This window comes from Rhinopithecus bieti, unplaced genomic scaffold (genome assembly GCF_001698545.2).
Source record: "Rhinopithecus bieti isolate Rb0 unplaced genomic scaffold, ASM169854v2 scaffold_6935, whole genome shotgun sequence".
Taxonomy (NCBI): Eukaryota; Metazoa; Chordata; class Mammalia; order Primates; family Cercopithecidae; genus Rhinopithecus; species Rhinopithecus bieti.
This window is the reverse complement of record NW_016805255.1, coordinates 612589-634732: the sequence shown is the minus strand read 5'-3', so window position 1 is coordinate 634732 and position 22144 is coordinate 612589. Positions and strand designations below refer to the sequence as shown.

Here is a 22144-nt window from a genome sequence, read left to right as displayed (position 1 = left end):
CACAATTTACAACTGTCACATTTTACATTGTGTGTGTGTGTGACCAGGATCATGAATTGGGTAAACATTTAATTCAAATTAGTATGCAGATTGGGTATGGGACTGGTTTAAGCGCTAAAACATGTCTTAGTGAGCCCAGGATGCAATAACAAAATACGATAGACTGAGTGACTTAAACAACAGGCATTTATTTCTCACGGTTCTAGAGGCTCAGAAGTCTAGGATCAGGGTCTTGCAGACTTGGGCCTGGCAAACTGTTTTGATGATAATGAAAAACTGATAACCATATGGACCACTAACATATACCTTAGGTGTCTTGATACCCCTACAAGTAAACCCGGAGAGGCTTACAGCATCTGTTTATAAGACCCTCTTCAAAAGCACTGTTTTCTTTGAGATTGCATTTTGTCATTTCATCAACACGTATGCTTTATAACCTCATCAGAAGTGGTGTCTCCGATATCCTCCAGAGCTATTTGGATGTGTTTAACATCCAGAGGACATTGGCAGATCTCATTTTCTACAGGCTTTGTGTTATAGAGGTTTATCTTGAGGAGGGCCGGTGGCAGCCAGATGATGCCTGTTCCCCTACAGAGAATTTGATACATCAATTTTGTGTGTTCAGCGATTTAAAGGAAGACATGAACATAATGAGGGAAAATGGACAATATAAAAAAGAAAAAAAATGAAGCCTCTAGAGTTGAAAATACTGTGTCTGAAATGAGTATTTCACTGGATAGGATTAAGAACAACCTAGACATTGCAAAAGAAAAGCTTAGTGAGTTTGAAGACAGTGACAGCAGTAATTTAAACTGAAGCGCAGGGAGAAAAATAACTAAAAAACAAATAAATGCTTGGTGACCTCTGATACAGTAGTAGCAAGCTGTCTAACACGTGTGTAAGTGAGCTCCCAGGAATTGGGAGAGGGAGTAGCTGTGGAAGAACTTTAATAAACCTGAAGCAAGAGTAACACAAAATCACACCAAGCCAGATAATATTCAAGTTGTTGAAAATCACTCACAAATAGAGAAACAGCCAGGTAAGAAAACTAAATATAGTGGTTCAAAAGATAAGAATGACTGGTGGTTGTTCATCAAGGACAAATGCAACCCCCAAACCAAGGAAATAACGTTTTTAAAGTACCAAAAGGAAAAATTGCTAATCTAAAACACTGCATCCAGCAGGAATATCCTTCAAAAAAATGAAGACGTTTTCAGATAAAACTGAGAAAATTTACAGTAGACTGGCACTTTTGAGAAATGTTAAAGGCTAAAGACAGTTAACCATCTCAGGTATAAACACAGATCCTATGAAGAACAAAGACTATCAATAAAGGCAAAATATGTGGAAAATATAAAAAATGTTTTCTGGTTAAGAAAATGTTAATTTCTAACATTTTAAAACAATGATTTAAAACAAAATAATTGTTTATAGCATGTATACATTACGTGTGTGATAACAGCACAAAGAACAGAAGGGTTGCATGAAAGAATTGAGTTGTAAGATTCTTACATGATATGTAAAGTAGTATAATATTATTTGAAGTTAAACTGTGATAATATGAAATAAGCTCCACAGGAAACGTTAAAATCATTAAAAAAAAAATAACAGGAGCTATAGCCAATAAACTAGTCATGAAGATAAAATGAAATACTAAATGAATACTCAGTTGGTCTAAAAGAAGGCATAAACAGAACAAGATGGCATAAACAGAACAAGATAAAAAGCAGATGGGAAAAATAGAAAAAATGGCAATATGGTAGACTTAAACCCAAACATATCAGAAACTATAGTAAATGAATAATTTCAACACCAATTGTCAGATTATATTTAAAAAGCGAGACCCAAGCGTATTTTGTCTACAAGAACTTTATTTTAACTTTGTATTTAATATTTTACCTTTTGTTTTGAAATAATTTTAGAGAAAAGATGGAAAAATAGTACAAATATTTCTTACATCTTCTTGACCCAAATTCCTCATTTGTTAGTTTTTTCATATTTGCTTTATCATTCCTGATCTCGCTTTTTAAACTCTCTCCTTTTCCTTCCCTCCCCATAGCTACTTTTTTATACATACATGTGCATGTATTTGTAATTTTTCTGAAGCATTTGAAAATCATTTGTAGACATGATGCTGTTTTACCCCTAAATATTTCAGTGTATATTTCTTGTGAACATTGTTTTAGAGATCATCATATACTCATTAAATTCAGGAAATTAAGACTGTCTCATACTGCTGTTTAATCTAGACCCCTCATTGGGATTTTGTAAATTGTCCCATTAACGTCTTTTATTTAAAAAAAAATTTGGGTCCAGGGTTCAGACCCTCATATTTAATTTTCACTTCTCTTTTTGAATTTTCCTGCCACAGCCCTGGAACAACCTATTTCTCAACATTAGTCTCTAATGTAGAACAATTGATTTGTCTTTCTTACTGTCTTAGAACTTTGACATTTTTGAAGAGTAGAAGCCATTTATTTTATAGAATAACCCAGATGGACCCGGGCACGGTGGCTCACGGCCTGTAATCCTAGCACTTTGGGAAGCTGAGGCGGTGGATTGCCTGAGTTCAGGAGTTCGAGACCAGGCTGGGCAATACGGTGAAACCCCATCTCTACTAAAATACAAAACATTAGCAGGGCATGGCGGCGTGTGCCTGTAATCCCAGCTACTCAGGAGGCTGTGACAGGAGAATTGCTTGAACCCAGGAGGCGGAGGTTGCAGTGAGCTGAGATTGCGCCATTGCACTCTGGCCTGGGCAAGACAGAGCAAGACTCCCGTCTCAAAATAAATAAATAAATAAAATAAACCCAGCTAGAGTTTTCTGATATTTATTCATTATTTGATTCAGAATTTGCATTTTTGGCGGAATATTACTGAAGTTTATGTCTCTCCCAGTGCATCCTATCAGGAAGCGCTTGATATCTCGTTCCATTTTTCTCTTATAATTCATAAGTGTCTTGCAGAGAAGTACTTTGAGACTATGCAAGTACTGTGTTTTACATGAAATTCTGAATAGTTTTAGAATCTATTGATGATTCTTGCCTGGAGCAGTTATTGCGCTGGCTGGGTTTTTTAAAAATTCTATCACATTTTCTGTGTTTCTTAGCTGACATTCTGACTGAAGTTAAGATTGAGGTCATGGTTCATTTTTATCCAGGTATTTCACCATCGTTTGCACTGTCGTAAAAAAAAAATCACACGTGCGTAGTTAGGTCTATTCTGTGTCATTTACATGTCCCCAACAATCATTGAGCACTTCCTACTTTCTGGTTCATTAGGAGGTTCCAGGCTTGTTTTGAATTTTCCTGCCACAGCCCTGGAACAACCTATTTCTCAAAAGACCCCTGCTTCGTTTTAGTGGAAGATAATATTGAAAAATTAATCTTTATGTGCCATGCGTACTCATTGCTACTATGATGTATTAGGGTTCTCTTAGAGGGACAGAACTATTAGGATAAATATATAAAGGGGAGTTTATTAAGTGTTAATTTACACGATCACAAGGTCCCACAATAGACTGTCTGCAGGCCGAGGAGCAAGGAGAACCAGTCTGAGTCCCAAAACTGAAGAACTTGGAGTCCAACATTCGAGGGCGAGAATCATCCAGCACAGGAGAACTCAGACGCAGGCTTGGAAGCTAGGCCCGTCTCTCTTTTCATGTTTTCCTGCCTGCTTTATATTTGCTGGAAGCCGATTGGATTGTGCCCACCAGATTAAGGGTGGGATCTGCCTTCCCCAGCCCACTGACTCAGATGTTAATCTCTTTTTGGCAACACCCATACAAACACACCCAGGATTAATACTTTGTATCATATCCTTCAATCTAATCAAGTAGACACTCAGTATTAACCGTCACAGGTGGTGTCATTACTAGTGAGGTGTCACTGTCTCTAGACTCTCTTAGTAAAAGGAAGAAAATGTTTTTGTTTATGTGTATAAATATGTACAGTTTACACAAACATATTCCTACTCTTGTATCTGTGTATATTAAAAACCAAGAGTTACTGATGCCTCCAATTTTGATAAAAAACCAGTGTTCTGTCTATTCTATTTCTGTCCATTCTCCAACAATTAGAAATCTGGCCCCAGTTATCTATCTACCGTAAGTGTATTGATTTGTTCAATCCTAGAATACAGATAAATTAGTTTCAAAATTGTTAACTGATACGGCCATAAAAAAAATGAGTACGGTGTCTGTTTAGGGTTCTTGTTTTTTCTTTAGTCTGAGTGTATATTGTCAAAATACTATATTCTAAATTTACATGGGTTATAATGTTCTTCATCTTTCTCTTCATCCTTCTCCCACACCCATACCCATCTGCATTGTACATTTGAAATGAAGTTTGGTTGATTTGTTTCTATCTGTATTCCATGTAGGATTTTTACTCTACTTTTTGGATTTTTTAATTGCATAATTGTACATATTGATGGGGTACATGTGATAATTTGATACATGCATAGACTGTGTAATGATCAAATCAGGGTGTTTATCCATCACCTCGAACATTTATCATTTCTTTGTATTAGGAACATTTCTAGTCTTCTCTTCTAGTGACTTTGAAATACACAATATATGGTTGCTAACTATAGTCACTCTGCCCTGCTGTTAAAAACTAGGGCTTATTCCTTCTGTCTGTCAATAACTCTGCGCTTGAGCCCATCAGTCTGCCTCTCTTCATCCTCCCTCTCACACCAAAAAACAAATGCTTCCCAGCCTCTGGTGACTGTCATTCTACTCTTTACCTTCACAAGATACACTTTTTTAGCTCCCTTCTATAAGTGAGAACATGCAATATTTGCTTTTCAGTGCTTGCTTATTCCACTTAACCTCCAGTTCCATCTGTGTTGCTGAAAATAACGATTTTATTCTTTTTTATGGCCGAATAGTGTCCCATCGTGTTTAATATATACCAGTTTTCTTTGTTCTTCCATCGATGGACACTTACGTTGATTTCATATCTGTGCTATTGTGAGTAATGCTACCGTAAACATGGGGGTGCAGGTGTATCTTTGAAATACTGATTTCTTTTCTTTGGATAAATAGCCGGTCGTAGAATTGCTGGGTCGACTCCTATCTCTCACTATATACAAAAATCAACTCAAAATGGATTAAAGACTTATATCTAAGACCCGAAACTATAAAACTACTTGAAGAAAACGTAGAGGAAATGTTCCAAGACAACCCACTGTCCTACATATGAACATTTCATTTGTTTTCCATATTTTGCAATTGCAGACGGTGCTTCAAAGAATAATCTCTTGTGTATGTATTTTTGTATTTTTTGAAGGTTACACTCAGGGTAAATTCCTACAACTTGAATTGCTCAGTCAAAAGATAAGTGTAGGTGTAATTTGTATTGTTGAAAGTATATGTTTAGACATGACTAACGGTTATATGAAAAAATGCTCAGCATCGCCAGTCATCAGGAATGCAGATCCAGACAAAGATGCGTTATCATCTCACACCTGTTAGAAAGGCTGTCATCGAAAAGACAGAAGACAACAAATATTGACCAAGAATGTGTAGAAAAGGGAACCCTGGTTCACTGTTGGTTTGAATGTAAATTAGTATAACTATTATGGAAAACATTGTGGCAGCTGCTTAAAAAAAATTAAAAATAGAACTGCCATGTGATCCAGCAAATTCATAACTAGGTATATATACAAGAGAAAAGAAATAATTATGTCAAAGAGACATCTGCATTCTCATGTTCATTGAAGCATTATTCACAATGGCCAAGACAGGGAGGAATCAACCTAAGGGTTCATCAGTGGACACATGGATAATGAAAATGTGGGGATGTATGTATGTGTGTCTGTGTGGATTCTTAATAGTATTCCACACATATTTAGTGGAATGCCATTAAGCCTTAAACATAAGGAAATCCTGTCATTTATGACAACGTGGATGAACTTGAAGAACATTATGTTAAATGTGAAAGCCAAGTACAGAAAGATGAATAATGCATGATCTCACTGAAATGGAGAATATAGAAGCAGAGAGTAGAATGGTGGTTACCAGAGCCTGAGGGTGGGGACCAGGGAGATTTGAGAGATGTTAGTCAAAAGACACAAAATTTCAGTGAGAAGGTATAAGTTCAGCTTAGCAGTTTTTCGACTTTATGATGGTGCCAAAGCACAATATATGTTGAGTAGAAACAGTATTTCAGATTTCGAATTTTGGTCTTTCCTAGGCTAGCTGTACAAAACTCTCTTGCAGCTTTCAGTCAGCCACACAGTCCAGAGAGTAAACGACTGATACTCTACCCTATACCATGTTACCGGATGACTTTGCCCAACTGTAGGTTAATGTAAGTGTTCTGAGCATGTTTAAGGAGAGACTAGGCTACCTGAAAAGTAAGTTGGTATATTAAATACATTTTAGACTTGTGATTATTTTCAACTTATGATGGATTTATCGGGACGTCACCTCATAAGTCAAGAAGCATTTGTATTGTATACTTGAAAATTGCTGAGAGAGTAGATATTGTGTTCTTACCATAAAACATGATAACTATGTGAGGTGATGCATGTAGTAGCTCAATGTAGCCATTCTACAATGTGTACATATTTTAAAATATGTTGTACGTCATAAATATGTACAGTTTTCACTTGTCAAGTAGGGAAAGGGATAAAAAGTTTATGTTTAGGATAAATTCATGGAAGTGGGGTTGGTGAGTCAAAAGTAAATGCTGACATTGTTTCATTAAGTATTGTCACATTCTCCTTCAAGGTCTGTACCACCTTGCATTCCCTCATCGGTGAAAAAGAGTACCTGTTTCCCACATCCTTTCCAACAGAATGTGTTATTTTTAATTGTTGCTGATCTGATAGGTCAGAAATTTTATCACAGTGTAGTTTTAGTTTGTCTTTAATTATGAGTAACGTTAACCATCTCCTAGTATTTAAGAGCCATGCTTATATTTGTCTTTTGATGTTGCCTGTTCATGTCTGTTCTACCCGTTTTTCTGTAGTGCTCTTAATTTTTTCTGATTGTTTTTAAGAGTTCTTTATATATTGGAGATATTAGTCTTATTTTCCAAGTATCTTCTCCCTGTTCATCAGTAGTCTTGATTTTGAAGAAATGCACTTCTTCATAAGTATGCAATTAGGTTAAATGTAAAAAGACGTAGGAAAACAAGCAAACATTAATCTTTAAAATGCTAGAGTATTGGTTATGTTACTTTCAGCCAAAGTAGACTTTAGGACAGGGAATATTATCAGAGATAAAGAAGGACATTGTACAGTTATGAAAGAGACGGTCCCCCAGGTAGATACAACAATCCCAAATTCTAATATTGGAGCTTTAAAGTACATGAAGAAAAAAAATGAATAAAACTAAGGGAACAAACCCACAGTGATTACTGAAGATTTCAGCATTCATCTGTTCATAACTGATAAAATAGATGGAAAATCAGTAAGGGTGTAGATTTGAAGAATACTATTAAGTAACTTGACCTAATAGGTATTTATTAAATACTACATCCACCAAGATGAGATTATATAGATTATACTGTCTGATTACAGCAAAATTAAATTAGAAATCGGTAACAATGAAAATCCAGATATTTTATAATTGGGAATTAAACCAGAAGCTTTTCAGTACTCATGGGTTAAGAAAGAAATCATAAGGGATATTAGAAAATGCTTTGAAAACAAAAATGTAACGTATCTTAGTCTGCTTGCGGTAGACTGCCATAACAAAATACCATAAACTGGGTGGCTTAAACAATAGACATTTATTTTCTCACAGTCTGGAATCTGTGAAATCAGGGTGCCAGTGTAGTCAGTTTACACTGAGATCTGTTTTCCTAGCTTGTAGGTGGCAGCCATTCCACTGTGTAACTCTCATGCCCTCTGGTGCGCATGTGTGCATGGGGACTTTCTGGTGTCCTTTTTTGTAAGGATACTAATCCCATTATATTAGCACCCCCCCCCCCCCGTATAACCTCATTTAACCTTAATTGCCTGCTTATAGACCCTGTCTCCACATAATAGTCATAGTGGGGATTAGGGCTTCAATATGTGAATTTGGGAAGTGGGGGTGGTTGGGGGGAATTCAATTGATAGAACAACATACCAAGTTTTCTGGAATTTAGGCAAAGCAGTATTTAAATAGACATTTATAGCTTTAAAAGTTTATATCAGATAGAAGAAAAATTTTTAAATGAGCAATTTACATTTCCAGTTTAAGACATAGAGCATCAACTTCAAGTAGAATAAAATAAAGGATATACTAGAAATCAATTAAATAGAAAGTGGAAAAAAAATCAATGTAAACAAAAACTGATTCTTTGAGTCTATCTAGATTGGTTAAGAAAATAAGGCAGACAAAATCAGTAATGAAATAGGGGATATCACTACAGATCTTATAAATATTCAAAGAATGAGAGAAATTATGAATCCCTTCATTCTCAAAAATTCAACAATTTAGATGAAGTGGTCAAATACTTGAAAGATACAAATTATTAAAACTCACTGAGAGAGAATAAGAAAATGAGTTTTAAAATATTTGTTAAAGACATAGAACTTACAATTTTAAACCTTTTCACAAAGAAAACGGCAGGCTCATATGCCTAAACTGGTAAATTCTATCAGACAACTAGTGAAAAAATACTAGTCTTACATAAACTCTTTTAGGAAAGAGAGGAATAGAATGTCCTTCCTTACACGTTTTATGAGGCGATTATTGCAGGCATTACAAGAAAGCTAGAAGCTACATCTCTTCAAACATTTATTCAGAAATCTCTAACAGAATATTAGCAAATCAAATCCAGAAACGTATAACAAGGTAATGCATCATGACCAAAAGGGGTTTATCTTAGGAATGCAAGATTAATATTTGAAAACAATATAATTTTTCTTAACAAAATTTCAAAAACTTTTGTAATTATTTGAATAGATGTAGAAAAAGCCTGTGACAACATTCAGCATCTGTTCAGCACACAAAGAATAGAAAAGAATGTCTTTAACCTGATAAGGAGTATCTATGGAAAAGTAACAGTTAACATGATACTAATGGTACAAGATTGAATGCTTTCTTTCTAAGATTGGGAAAGTGGCAAGGATGTCCACTTTCATCACTTACATTAAACATTGTACTGGATGTAGTAGTCATTACATTAAGACAAGAAGCAGAGGTAAAAGCCATCAGATTGGAAAGGAAGAACAAAAAGGATTTTGTCTACAAACCATGTGATTGTGTGGATAGAAAGTCCTAAGGAATATACCAAAAAGTAATACAGTCAATAATCAGAAGTAACTGATTTCTTCATAACAAGTACAAAAGTAAAATGTTGTAGAAAAATGTCATTTACAATATCATAAATCATTGCATACCTTGGGATAAATTTAACAGAACAGTGTTGAGACCTGTGCACTGAAAACTGTAATGTAGTAAAGTAAAGAACTCCTAGATATACTGAGAAAGATCCTGCGTTCATGGATTGGAAGATTGTGAAGATAATTCTCCCCAGATCGGTTTTAGATTAACCAATTCCAATAGAAATTTCAACAGACAGTTTTTTGTTTTTTGTTTTTTTTTTTTTTTTTTACAAATTGATAAGCTGCTTTTCAAGATTACATGGAAAATGTTAAGCATCTAGAATAGACCAAACAAGTTTTAAAAAGAATAAACAAATTAGAAGATTTAAACTACATGTTTTGAAGATGCAGTTTAAAACTTCTTGTCTATATGTGCCAAGGTAATTCAGTGACACAAGAATACTCTTTTTCAGCAGGGGTTACAATCCTAGTCTCTGATGACACAGACTTGAAACCAACAAAGACCAAAAGAGACAAAGAAGGCCATTACATAATGGTAAAGGGATCAATGCAACAAGAAGAGCTAACTGTCCTAAATACATATGCACCCAATACAGGAGCACCCAGATTGATAAAGCAAGTTCTGACAGACCTACAAAGAGACTTAGACTCCCACACAATAACAGTAGGAGACTTTTAACACCCACTGCTAATATTAGTCAACGAGACAGAAAATTAACAAGGATATAAACTCACTCAGAACCGCACAACTACATGGAAACTGAACAACCAGCTCCTGAAGGACTACTGGGTGAATAACGAAATGAAGGCAAAAGTAAAGATGTTCTTTGAAACCAGTGAGAACAAAGACACAAAGTACCAGAATCTCCGGGACACATTTAAAGCAGTGTGCAGAGGGAAATTTATAGCACTGAATGCTCACAAGAGAAAGTAGGAAAGATCTAAAATCGACACCATAACATCAAAATTAAAAGAAGTAGAGAAGCAAAAGCAAACAATTTCAAAATCTAGCAGAAGACAAGAAATAACCAAGATCAAAGCAGAAATGAAGGAGATAGAGACACAAAAAAATCCTTCAAAAAATAAATGAATCCAGGAGCTGGGTTTTTGAAAAGATCAACAAAATAGATCACTAGCCAGACTAATAAAGAAGAGAGAAGAATCAAATCAGTGCAATAAAAAATGATAAAGGGGATATCACCACTTATCCCACAGAAATACAAACAACCATCAGAGAATACTATAAACACCTCTACGCAAATAAACTAGAAAATCTAGAAGAAATTGATAAATTCCTGAACACATACACCCTCTCAAGACTAAACCAGGAAAAGGTTGAATCCCTGAATAGACCAATAACAAGTTCTGAAATTGAGGCGGTAATTAATGGCCTACCAACCAAAAAAAGTTCAGGACCAGACAGATTCACAGCCAAGTTCTACCCGAGATACAAAGAGGAGCTGGTACCATTCCTTCTGAAACTATTCCAAACAATAGAAAGAGGGAATCCTCCCTAATTCATTTTATGAGGCCAGCATCATCCTGATCCAAAACCTGCAGACACACAACAAAAAAAATTTCAGGCCAATATCCCTGTGTTGAACATTGATGTGAAAATCCTCAATAAAATACTGGCAAACCAAATCCAGCACCACACCAAAAGGCTTATACAGCACGATCAAGTTGGCTTAATCCCCTGGGATGCAAGGCTGGTTCAACATATGCAAATCAATAAACATAATCCATCACATAAACAGAACCAATGACAAAAACCACATGACTCTCTCAATAGATGCAGAAAAGGCCTTTGACAAAATTCAACACCCCTTCATGCTAAAAACTGTCAATAAACTAGGTATTGATGGAATGTATCTTAAACTAATAAGAGCTGTTTATGACAGACCCACTGCCAGTGTCATACTGAATGGGCAAAAACTGAAAGCATTCCCTTTGAAAACTGGCACAAGACAAGGATGCCTTGTCTCACCACCCCTATTCAACATAGTATTGGAAGTTCTGGCCAGGGAAATCAAGCAAGAGAAAGAAAGAAAGGGTATTCAGATAGGAAAGGAGGAAGTCAAATTGTCTCTGTTTGCAGATGACATGATAGTATATTTAGAAAACCCCACCGTCTCAGCCCAAAATCTCCTTAAGCTGATAAGCAACTTCAGCAAAGTCTCAGGATACAAAATCAGTGTGCAGAAATCACAAGCGTTCCTATACACCAATAACAGAGAGCCAAATCATGAGTAACTCTCATTCGTAATTGCTACAAAGAACAAAATACCTAGGAATCCAACTTACAGGGGATATGAAGGACCTCTTCAAGGAGAACAACAAACCACTGCTCAATGAAATAAAAGAGGACACAAACAAATGGAAGAACATTCCATTTTCATGGATAGGAAGAATCAATATCATGCAAATGGCCATACTGCCCAAAGTAATCTATAGATTCAATGCTGTCCCCATCAAGCTACTGTTGACTTTCCTCACACAATTGGAAAAAGCTACTTTAAATTTCATATAGAACCACAAAAGAGCCCACGTAGCCAAGACAACTCTAAGCAAAAAGAACAAGGCTGGAGGCATCACACTACCTGAACCTGACTTCAAACTATACTACGAGGCTGCAGTAACCAAAACAGCATGGTACTGGTACCAAAACAGCTACATAAACCGGTGGAACAGAAGAGAGACCTCAGAAATAACACCACACATCTACAACCATCTGATCTTTTACAAACCTGACAAAAACAAGCAATGGAGAAAGGATTCCCTATTTAATAAATGGTGTTGGGAAAACTGGCCAGCCATATGCAGAAAAAAACTGGACCCCTTCCTTACACCTTATACAAAAATTAACTCAAGATGGATTAAAGACTTAAAAGTAAGACCTAAAACCATAAAAATCCTAGAAGAAAACCTAGGCAATACCATTCAGGACATAGCCGTGGGCGAAGACTTCATGTCTAAAACACCGAAAGCAATGGGAACAAAAGCCAAAATAGACACATGGGATCTAATTAAAGAGTTTCTGCAAAGCAAAAGAAACTATCATCAGAGTGAACAGGCAACATACAGAATGGGAGAAAAGTTTTGCAATCTATCTGACAAAGGGCTAATATCCAGAATCTACAATGAATTTAAATTTACAAGAAAAAACCAACCCCATCAAAAAGTGGGCGAAGACTGTAAACAGACACTTCTTAAAAGAAGACATTTATGCAGCCAACAAACATGAAAAAAAGCTCATCACTGGTCATTAGAGAAATGCAAATCAAAACCACAGTGAGATACCATCTCATGCCAGTTAGAATGTTGATCATTAAAAAGTCAGGAAACGGGCCGGGCGTGGTGGCTCAAGCCTGTAATCCCAGCACTTTGGGAGGCCAAGACAGGCGGATCACGAGGTCAGGAGATTGAGATCATCCTGGCTAACNAAAAAAAAAAAAAAAAAGTCAGGAAACGACAGATGCTGCAGAGGATGTGGAGAAATAGGAACACTGTTACACTGTTAAGGAATGTATATTAGTTCAGCCATTGTGGAAGACAGTGTGGTGATTCTCCAGGGACCTAGAACTAGAAATACCATTTGACCCAGCAATCCCATTATTGGGTATGTACCCAAAGGGCTATAAATCATTCTATAAAGACACATACACACGTGTGTTTATTACAGCACTATTCACAATAGCAAAGACTTGGAGCCAACCCAAATGTCCATCAATGATAGACTGGATGAAGAAAATGTGGCACATATACAACATGGAATACTGTGCAGCCATAAAAAAGGATGAGTTCATGTCCTTTGAAGGGACGTGGATGAAGCTGGAAACCATCATTCTTAGCAAACTAACACAAGAACAGAAAACCAAACACCACATGTTCTCACTCACAAGTGGGAGTTGAACAATGAGAACACATGGACATACAGAGGGGAACATCACACGCTGGGGCTTGTCAGGGCTTGGGCAGCTAGGGGAGGGATAGCATTAGGAGAAATACCTAATATAGGTGATAGGTTGATGGGTGCAGCAAACCACCATGGCACGTGTATACCTATGTAACAAAACTGCACGTTCTGCACATGTACCCCAGAACTTAAAGGATAAAAAAAAAAAATCTTTTTCAACAAAGGATACTAGGCCTACTGGATATTTACAGAGAAAGAAAAAGTGAACTTTAATCTTTTAACTCACACCATCGCCATAATTAACTTAAAATGGACAATAATAAATAGGCTCATATCTAAAAGTTAAAGGTGTAAAACTTTTAGAATAAAACCAATCTTTTCATAGAAATATTTGCAAACTGGACAAAGTTTTAAAATACCAGAAACACATACCATGAAAGAAAAAATGAGGCTGGGCGCAGTGGTTCACACCTATAATTCTAACACTTCTGGAGGCTACCGTGGGAGGATCACTTGAGACTAGGAGTTTTGAAACTAGCCTGGGGAACATAGTGAGACCTGTATCTACAAAAAGTAATAATAAATTAGCTAGTTGTGGTGGTGTGTGCCTATACTCCCAGCTACTTGGGAGGATGAGGCCAGAGGGTGGCTTGAGCCCAGGAGGTCAAGACTGCAGTGACCCATGATTGGACCACTAACTGCACTCCAGCATGGGCGACAGAGTCAGACCCTATCTCAAAAAAGAAAAAATCATCATTTCGACCTCATCAGAATTAAAAACTTAGGCTTTTCAAAAGAAACCATTAATAAAAGGGAAAGGTAAACCAGGACCAGGGTAAAAATATTTGCAGCACATAACAGAGAACTCTTAAAACTGAATAAAACTGAATAATGAGGCCGGGCACGGTGGCTCACGCCTGTAATCCCAGCACTTTGGGAGGCCGAGGCGGGCGGATCACAAGGTCAGGAGATGGAGACCATGGTGAAACCCCGTCTCTACTAAAAATACAAAAAATTAGCGGGGCGCGGTGGCAGACGCCTGTAGTCCCAGCTACTCAGGAGGCTGAGGCAGGAGAATGGCGTGAACCCGAGAGGTGGAGCTTGCAGTGAGCCGAGATCGCGCCACTGCACTCCAGCCTGGGCGACAGAGCAAGACTCTGCCTCAAAAAAACAAACAAACAAACAAACAAATACCTCAATAATGAGACAGACATCCCAGTTAAAAAAACTTTCCACAGACATTTACAAAAGAAGGTACCTAATTGTGCACCAAGTAAATGGAAAGATGATCAACATTATTCATCATTAGGGAAATGCAAATTAAAACTAAAAATGCATTTATGGGAGAATATATATAATATAGGAGAAGTCCTATTCATTTCTTTTAAGTTACTGTTTATTTAGCTGGCTCTTTAATAAAAATCATATTTGACATCAATTTAAACTGCTGGTGACTTTGATAGTTTTACTAAACCTCTTCCCCCCCTCTTATTTGTGGCTGTGATGTTTGTGGATCAAGATGCAAAATAGTGGCTCCTAAATGTGAGGGTGCTTAAAAATGCAGGTTTCTGGGGTCCATTCTGCTTACAGGGAATTAGATTCTGGAGGTGGGGCCCTAGAATCTGCATTTCCATAAGCATTGTAGGTGTTTATGATGCAGGTACATCACAAACAATTGTTTTAAAAATGCTGGGCCAAAGAGTATCTGTTGTTTAGGTAGTAGTTGATCCTAGGAAAGCATTTGAAACTCCCGGAGACCCAAGAAGCCCGTATGTCTGATTGGGGAGTTTCCTGCTCAACTTTGACCTGACAGTTCAACAAGCAGTACGACCATTTCCCGCAAGAGTTCTTGTGTCTCTTCAGCTGTTTCCTAGCTTGAAATCAGAAAATAGTCTTCATTCATCTCCATATAAATAAGATTTTTAGTGAAAATTTATTAAACCAATTGAATTGAGACTTCAGAACATATATAATCATTGCAGAAAGCATAAAATAATGCAATATACTATCATGTCTCAGATTTTGTTGCTTTGAAATTGTCAAAGGTTGAGCCCAGCACACTGGCGTGCTACACCTGTAGTCCCAGCTACTCAGGAGACCAGCTTGGGCAACACAATGAGACCCCTGTCTCTCAAAAATAGTAATAGTAATAATTTTAAAAATCAAGAAAAAAACTACAATGACATTAGCAAAGGCTACCATTCTTTATATTGCAACTTCCCCCATTTGTCAACATTACATATGTGCAGACATTTGCTTTCTGTTAATAAAGCACTAAACAATGCCATGCTCTTTCTAAATAAACATGGGTAGCAACCATTTGAATCAGCTGTGGAGACATGACAGCTGTGTTACTGCATTTTCGGTTTGGTTAACATAGGATTGTACCTGTGTCAGCTTGTATTGTACTCACTCGGATATTAAACTGTTCCTTAGATAAAGATCTGCTATTGTTTTGAAAATATGCTTTTATTTATGAGGGAATCATATTTGATGTACTGTTTCCTCTGTCTCATTCTGTGAGCACTTTGTAAATATCACAGTATAGTTGCTGGACATCACATCTTTGAAGCATTTTACAGGAGATCTTAGCACAAGACATAAAATATAAGGATTTGAAAGGAGGAATCAAATTGTTACTTGCAGATGATTTGTCTGCAGCGATCATCCAAGATAGTGCTCATTTTGGCAGCACATGTAGCAACAGCGGAAAATCAGGGGAGAATCTAAACAATTAGAATTAAACTCACCAAGGTGACTAAGATCAGTATGTGAAAATCAGTAACTTTTTAATATAAACAATATCCATGACATCTCCATCTAGATAAGACATCTGAATTTAAATGTCTAAAACAATACCCTTGAAAATCTACCTCTTCCCACTTCCAACCCATTCCTCCCACATCATGACTGTGTATCCAGTGAAAATCTTAGAATGAGTTACCTTTGATCCCTCAAAATCAATCCATCAGCACAACCAGTTTTCTCAAGCTTCCAAATATATTTAGAAACCAGCCACTGCTCGCTACTCTCCCTTGTAGCCACCCTGGATTGTAGCTGCCATTGCCAGTTGCCTGGAGCACTCCAGGACTTTCCTGCTTCCCACTGTTGGGCTCCTACAGGAACTTCCTTGGTTCTTCACAAAGTAGCCAGAATTAACCTTTTAATATGTGTCAGATCATGCTACTCCTTGCTCAGAAACACTGTAGTTTGTTACACTGAGAATAATCCATGCTCCTACAAGGAGACCTGGCTCTTGTACCTGTGAGCTCAGCTCCTACCTCCTACTCCTCCCTCACTGCACAATGGTCACTTAAGCCTCCTTGTTCAACTCACCAAATACATTCCTAACTTTCTTCCCCTAGATCTCTGCCGTTCAGGCCTTGGCACTAGTGTCCCTCCTCAGAGAGGCATTTTTGGTGTTTGATTTTTCTTTATACACACATCTTCACCTAATACATTCAACTTCTGATCCCCCGACTAGGATGTTAGTGCTATGACAGCAGGCGCTTTTCTTTATTCCCCACTGTAGCCCCAGCCAATAGACAGTCCCTGGCACATAGTACACATTCATACATTTGTATTCAGTGGATGGGGTATATACTTTTTTTTAACCCCACCTGGCCACTTTAGACATTTCCGTTTGTAATTTGCAGAACAGCCTCTTGGCTCTGTGAGAGAAAAACACTGTCTTAATCTCCTTTTTCTCCAACATCTAAACAGTCCATGTAATTAATATATAGGAATTATATATTATATGTAGGAATATATATTACATTATAGAAATATATATTATATAGGAATATAATATTTTATAGGAATTAATGACATATGGTTATGCCTTATGCTTTATTTTTACTTTATTAAGATTTATGTAAATTTGAGTTTCATGCTAATAAAACTGATGAGCTGAGGAGCATCTCTTGTTTTAAAGGAGCCAAAGAGTAGTGCTGTTATATCACGTCTAAGAAGGGCAGAAAGCAAGAAGGAACAGATGCTGACTCTGTGTTGCAAGGAATCGCGCCTTCGTTTCCGGTGTCTTCAGTTTCGCTCTCTAGTAAAATGTGATCTTACATTTGGCGCTTGCTTGCTTTTTTGTTGTTGTGTGTGTCTTTTCTGTTCAACATATGCAGAGGGGTTCTCAAGCTACACAAAAGAATATTCTAAATTGGTAGGGCTAAAACCGTGTTTGGATTTTATTACCTTCAGCTGAATTATTCCACTGCTCAGATTATTTAATCTTTATAGAATTGAATTAAAGCCAAATTTCCTCCATATTGTAAATGTCCTTGTCTATTTCTAATTATTTCCTATCCTAGATATTTCCTCTGATTTCTGAATCCTGAATGAAATTACTATATCATTTCAAAGCTTATGTTACTATGAATTTCAGTGATGATGGAAATAAAGTAGCCTCACAAAATGGGTTCTGCTCTGACATCATTTCCTAGGACAAAAACATCAAAATCTACTATTCTGAAACTTAGTGGCTTTCTGAATTTCTGACTTTCTCAGTATATAAACACTTTACGCATGTGAACTACCTCCCCCCTCACCAAAGGTCATTTATGTTTTATATCAGTGTCAGCCCCTGATGATGTCTGAGGTTTGCTATTCGGAAATCTGTTTTATTGAGAAGTTCTGGTATCAGGTGGGTTAGTTAGAAGAGGCTACTGAAATATCGAGGCCAGGACATCAGAGATCATTTCTAGTGTATTCCAAACTTTCAGATGAAATAGATTTATCAGTTCTTGGAAATTTCTATCTCAAATTCATTTTTGTTTAGTCCTTTGCCACTCTAGTTACAATATGATTGTGATTTTTGCCTCCATATATTGTCTGCTAAATGTATGTTGTTGTATTAACTCTTTATTCATCATACATGTATTAAAAAATCCAAGTGACCTACTAAAGTATATCGTTACCAATTATAACAACCAAATAAATTCAACATTCAGTCTGCCCGAGCATTTTCTGTTTTCATATCCTTTGAAGAAGAAAATACTCCCACTTTTCATTTTCTAAAATGCAATCTTTATTGGTTTCCACTAATTTAAAAGTAACATATTTCTGATAGATGGTTAGAGCCAATTTTCTTAAAAAATGCATTGTTAGGACCAAAGTCAACTGCCTGGATACAGTTTGGGGAAACATCTATTTTGAAGAATTGCTTCTTAACGTTGTTTTCTTTTATTCACAGTATATCTCTCTACCGGGGAATTGCAGGCCCATACGATTTGAGCCACCAATGCTGGATTTCCATGAACAGTAAGTTTAAAATTTTTGGATTTCCCATTAAACTATTATATGTATTTGACATGCATTTGTCTTGTCTTTTGCCTGTGTTATATCTATATGGGAAAGTTACATGTTCTAGTCATCAGGAAAACAAATGATACTGAATGCAGTTTGAAAATGGGAAGCAAGTATCTATTAGGAGTCTAACATATAATATTTTAGGAGTCTAACATACAGCGTTTTTAAAGCTTGAAAAATACTCTCATGTTGTAGTCTCTGGTTCAGAGAATCTTTGGAAATGGCAAAGAACTTACCATTAGCTGTTTTGATTAGCACTTCATTTTTACTTTTACTATTTAAAAATCTTCTTGTGAATAAAATATATTCTATTTGTTTAATATATGTGCTTTTAATATACAAGCTCTTACGCATCACCAAATAGTAGTATCACCAACCCAAAATGGCAAGTAAAAGCAAATGCACAGACAGACATGGTTCAGTCGCAGAACTGCCTTGATGAGCTAAGCAAACCACTGCACACCCTCCCCCAAGCAGGAGAGACCCCCTAGCCTCTAAGCAGCTAATACAGCCAAGGGCCAGCAAAGCAGCTACATGCCTGCACTCAGCACCTAAGAAAGTGCCCCACAGTGTTCCCCCAAGATACTTCCTTGGCCTGCCCAATGGCCCTGCACCTGAAATCAGGGCCTGAAAACCAGCCCTGTGGGCAGCCACCAGCAGACACACCTCCATACCAGCTGAGCAGCTCTGTGCCTGTGTCTCAGGCCTAAGAAATAGCCCTTTGGGTTGCCCCTAGCAAACATGTCCCCACGCCAGCCAAGCAGCCTTGTGCTTACATCCTGGACCTGAGAAACAGCCCCATAGGCTGCCCCTGGCAGACACGCTTCACAGCCATCTAAACACCCATGTGTCTGCTCCCCCACCCTGAGAAACAGCCCCGTGGGCCACCCCAAGCCAACGACACCCAAGCCGCCTGAGAAGCCATGAGACTGCATCCCAAGCCTGGAAAACAGCGCTGTGGGCCATCCCTGGCAAACACACTCCCAGTTCAGCTGAGCAACCTCAGTGGGCTCCCAAATGTCCCTTCACAGATTCTCCAAAAAGTTTTTTCATCCTACTGAGTCAAAAGAAAATTTTAACTCTGTGACATAAATCCACACATCACAAAACAGTTTCACAGATAGCTAGGCCTGAGAAACAGCCCTTTGGGTTACTCCTGGCAGGCATACCCCCATGCCATTGAACTAAACACGTGCTTGTTGCTCCTGCCCAGAGTAACAGCCCTGTGGTGTAGAGCCAGACCCTAAGTTGGCTAGATTCCAAGCTGTCTAACCCACTGTATGGATGCACACATCCCTGACCTGAGAAAGCCTTGTGAGCCCACCCTCAACAAAGCTGCACCACGCCACCACAGACTCTCTCAGCCTAGGCTACTGAGATACTTGCACACGTCAAGTGTGACTCACAACTGAGGAAAGTACACAGAGACTACACTACAGTGCCCACCTAGACACAGATGCACCAAAGCCAATGCACCCCATCAATCTGACACTCCAAGACCCATTTATACAAATAAGTCTTTCCCTGTGAAATATACTCCATAAAATTGGAAGAAATGACTTTTCTACCAGATGTATAGAAATCAACATGGGGACACATCAAATGTAGAAAAGGAAATATGACACCTCCAAAGGAAAACAGTAATTCTCAGTAACAGACCCCAGTCATAAGAAAATATACTAAATGCCAGAGAAAGAATTCAAAATAATCTTAAAGAATCTCAATGAGATATAAGAAAACACACAGTTCAGCAAAATCAAGAAAATAATTTATGATTTGAATAAGAAATTCTACAAAGAGATAGGTAACATAAAAAAGAACCAAATAAATCCTACAGCGGAAGAATTCAATGAGTAAAATAAAAAATACAATCAAGAGCTTCAGCAGCAGACTAAACCAAGCAGAAGAAGGAATTTCTGAACTTGAAGACAGATCTTTTGAAATAACACAGGCAGACAAAAAAAGAAGAAAGGGTGAAGAAAGCCTACAGGATGTATTACTGTATACCATGAAGTGAGCAATGTGATCATTCCAGAAGGAGAAGAGAAAGGAGAAAAGTGTAGAAAATATACTTAATGAAATAGCAGCTGAAAACTTCCCGTCTTGAGATTCGAGATGGACATCCAGGTGAGTCAGCCCAAACAGGTTATCTCTGAGGCACATTATAGTCAAATTACCAGATGTTAAAGGCGAAGAGTTCTAAAAGCAGCAAGAGAAAAGTGTCAAGTCACATATAAGGGAATTCCCATTAAACTTAACAGCACATTTCTCAGCAGAAAACTTACAGGCAGGGAAAGAATGAAATGATATATTAAAAGTACTTAAAGTGGGGGTGGGGGACCTGTGAGCCAAGAATACTATACTCTGCAGAGCTACATGTCAGAAATGAAAAAGGAGTAAAATCTTTCACAAACAAGCAGAAATGAAGGGAATTCATCACTGCTAGACTGGCCTTACAAGAAATTCTCAAGGGAGTCTTAATCTGGAAATTAAAAAATAACCACCATTATGGAAACATGTGAAGCTATAAAATTCACTGGTAGAGTCCAAACACAAAGAAAGGAAAAAGAGTCAAACTGTATCAATGTGGAGAACACCCAAACACAGAAAACCCATAAGAAAGGAAGTACAGAACAAAAGATAAAACATCCAGAGAACAATATGACAGGAACAAGTCTTTACCTATCAATAACCTTGAATGTAAATGGGTTCAGTTCCACCATTTAAAAAATATGGACTGGCTGAATGGATAATACACTCAACTATATACTGCCTGTAAGAAACTCACCTCACCTGTAAAGTCATACAGACTGATAGTGAAGGGATAGAAAAAGATAATCCATCCAGATGGAAACCAAAAGCCAGCAAGAGTGGCATTAGTTATATCAGGCCAAACAGGCATCAAGTGAAAAGCTGTAAAAAGCAACAAAGAAGGACATTATAAGATCAAAGGATCAGTTAAGCAAGATAATATAACAGTTGGAAATATATGTGCACCCAACACTAGAGCACCGAGAAATACAAAGCAACTATTAGATCTAAAGGGAGAGATAGACCACAGTACAGTAATAGAACGGGGGATTTCAACAGCCCACTCTCAGCATTGGACAGGTCATCTAGACAGAAAATCAATAATGAAGCATTGGATTTAAACTACACCATCAACCAAATGGACCTAACAGACACTTACAGAACATTTCACCAAACAGCTGCAGGATACCATTTCTTTCATCAACACATGAAGCATTCTTCAGGATTGATCATATGTTAGTACACAAAACAAATCTCAAAAAAAATTTTCTAATTAATTTTATCCACTATCTTATCTGACCACAGTGGAATTTAAAACTAGAAATCAGTAACAAGAGGAACATTCAAAACTACAAATACATGAAAATCAAACATGTTCCTGAATGACCAATGGGTGAAGGAAGACATTAAATGGTAAACTAAAATATTTCTTGAGACGAATGAAAATAGAAATACACCATACTGAAACCTATGGGGCATAGCAAAAGCAATATTAAGAGGCGAATTTATAGAATAATAAATCCTACATCAAAAAACTAGAAAGGTTTCAAATAACCTAATGATACACCTTTTTTTTTTTTTTTTTTTTTTTTT

The 22144-nt window shown here is 37.2% G+C and overlaps 1 protein-coding gene across 1 annotated transcript in view; it reads left to right on the top strand.

The window, feature by feature from the left end:
* The window catches only part of TMEM131 (transmembrane protein 131), a 185822-nt gene that overhangs the window by 25391 nt on the left and 138287 nt on the right, over nt 1-22144 (top strand). The window contains 2 exon segments of the mRNA XM_017871809.1: nt 18405-18415; nt 18418-18472. Coding sequence (XP_017727298.1) covers nt 18405-18415; nt 18418-18472 — 66 coding nt within the window.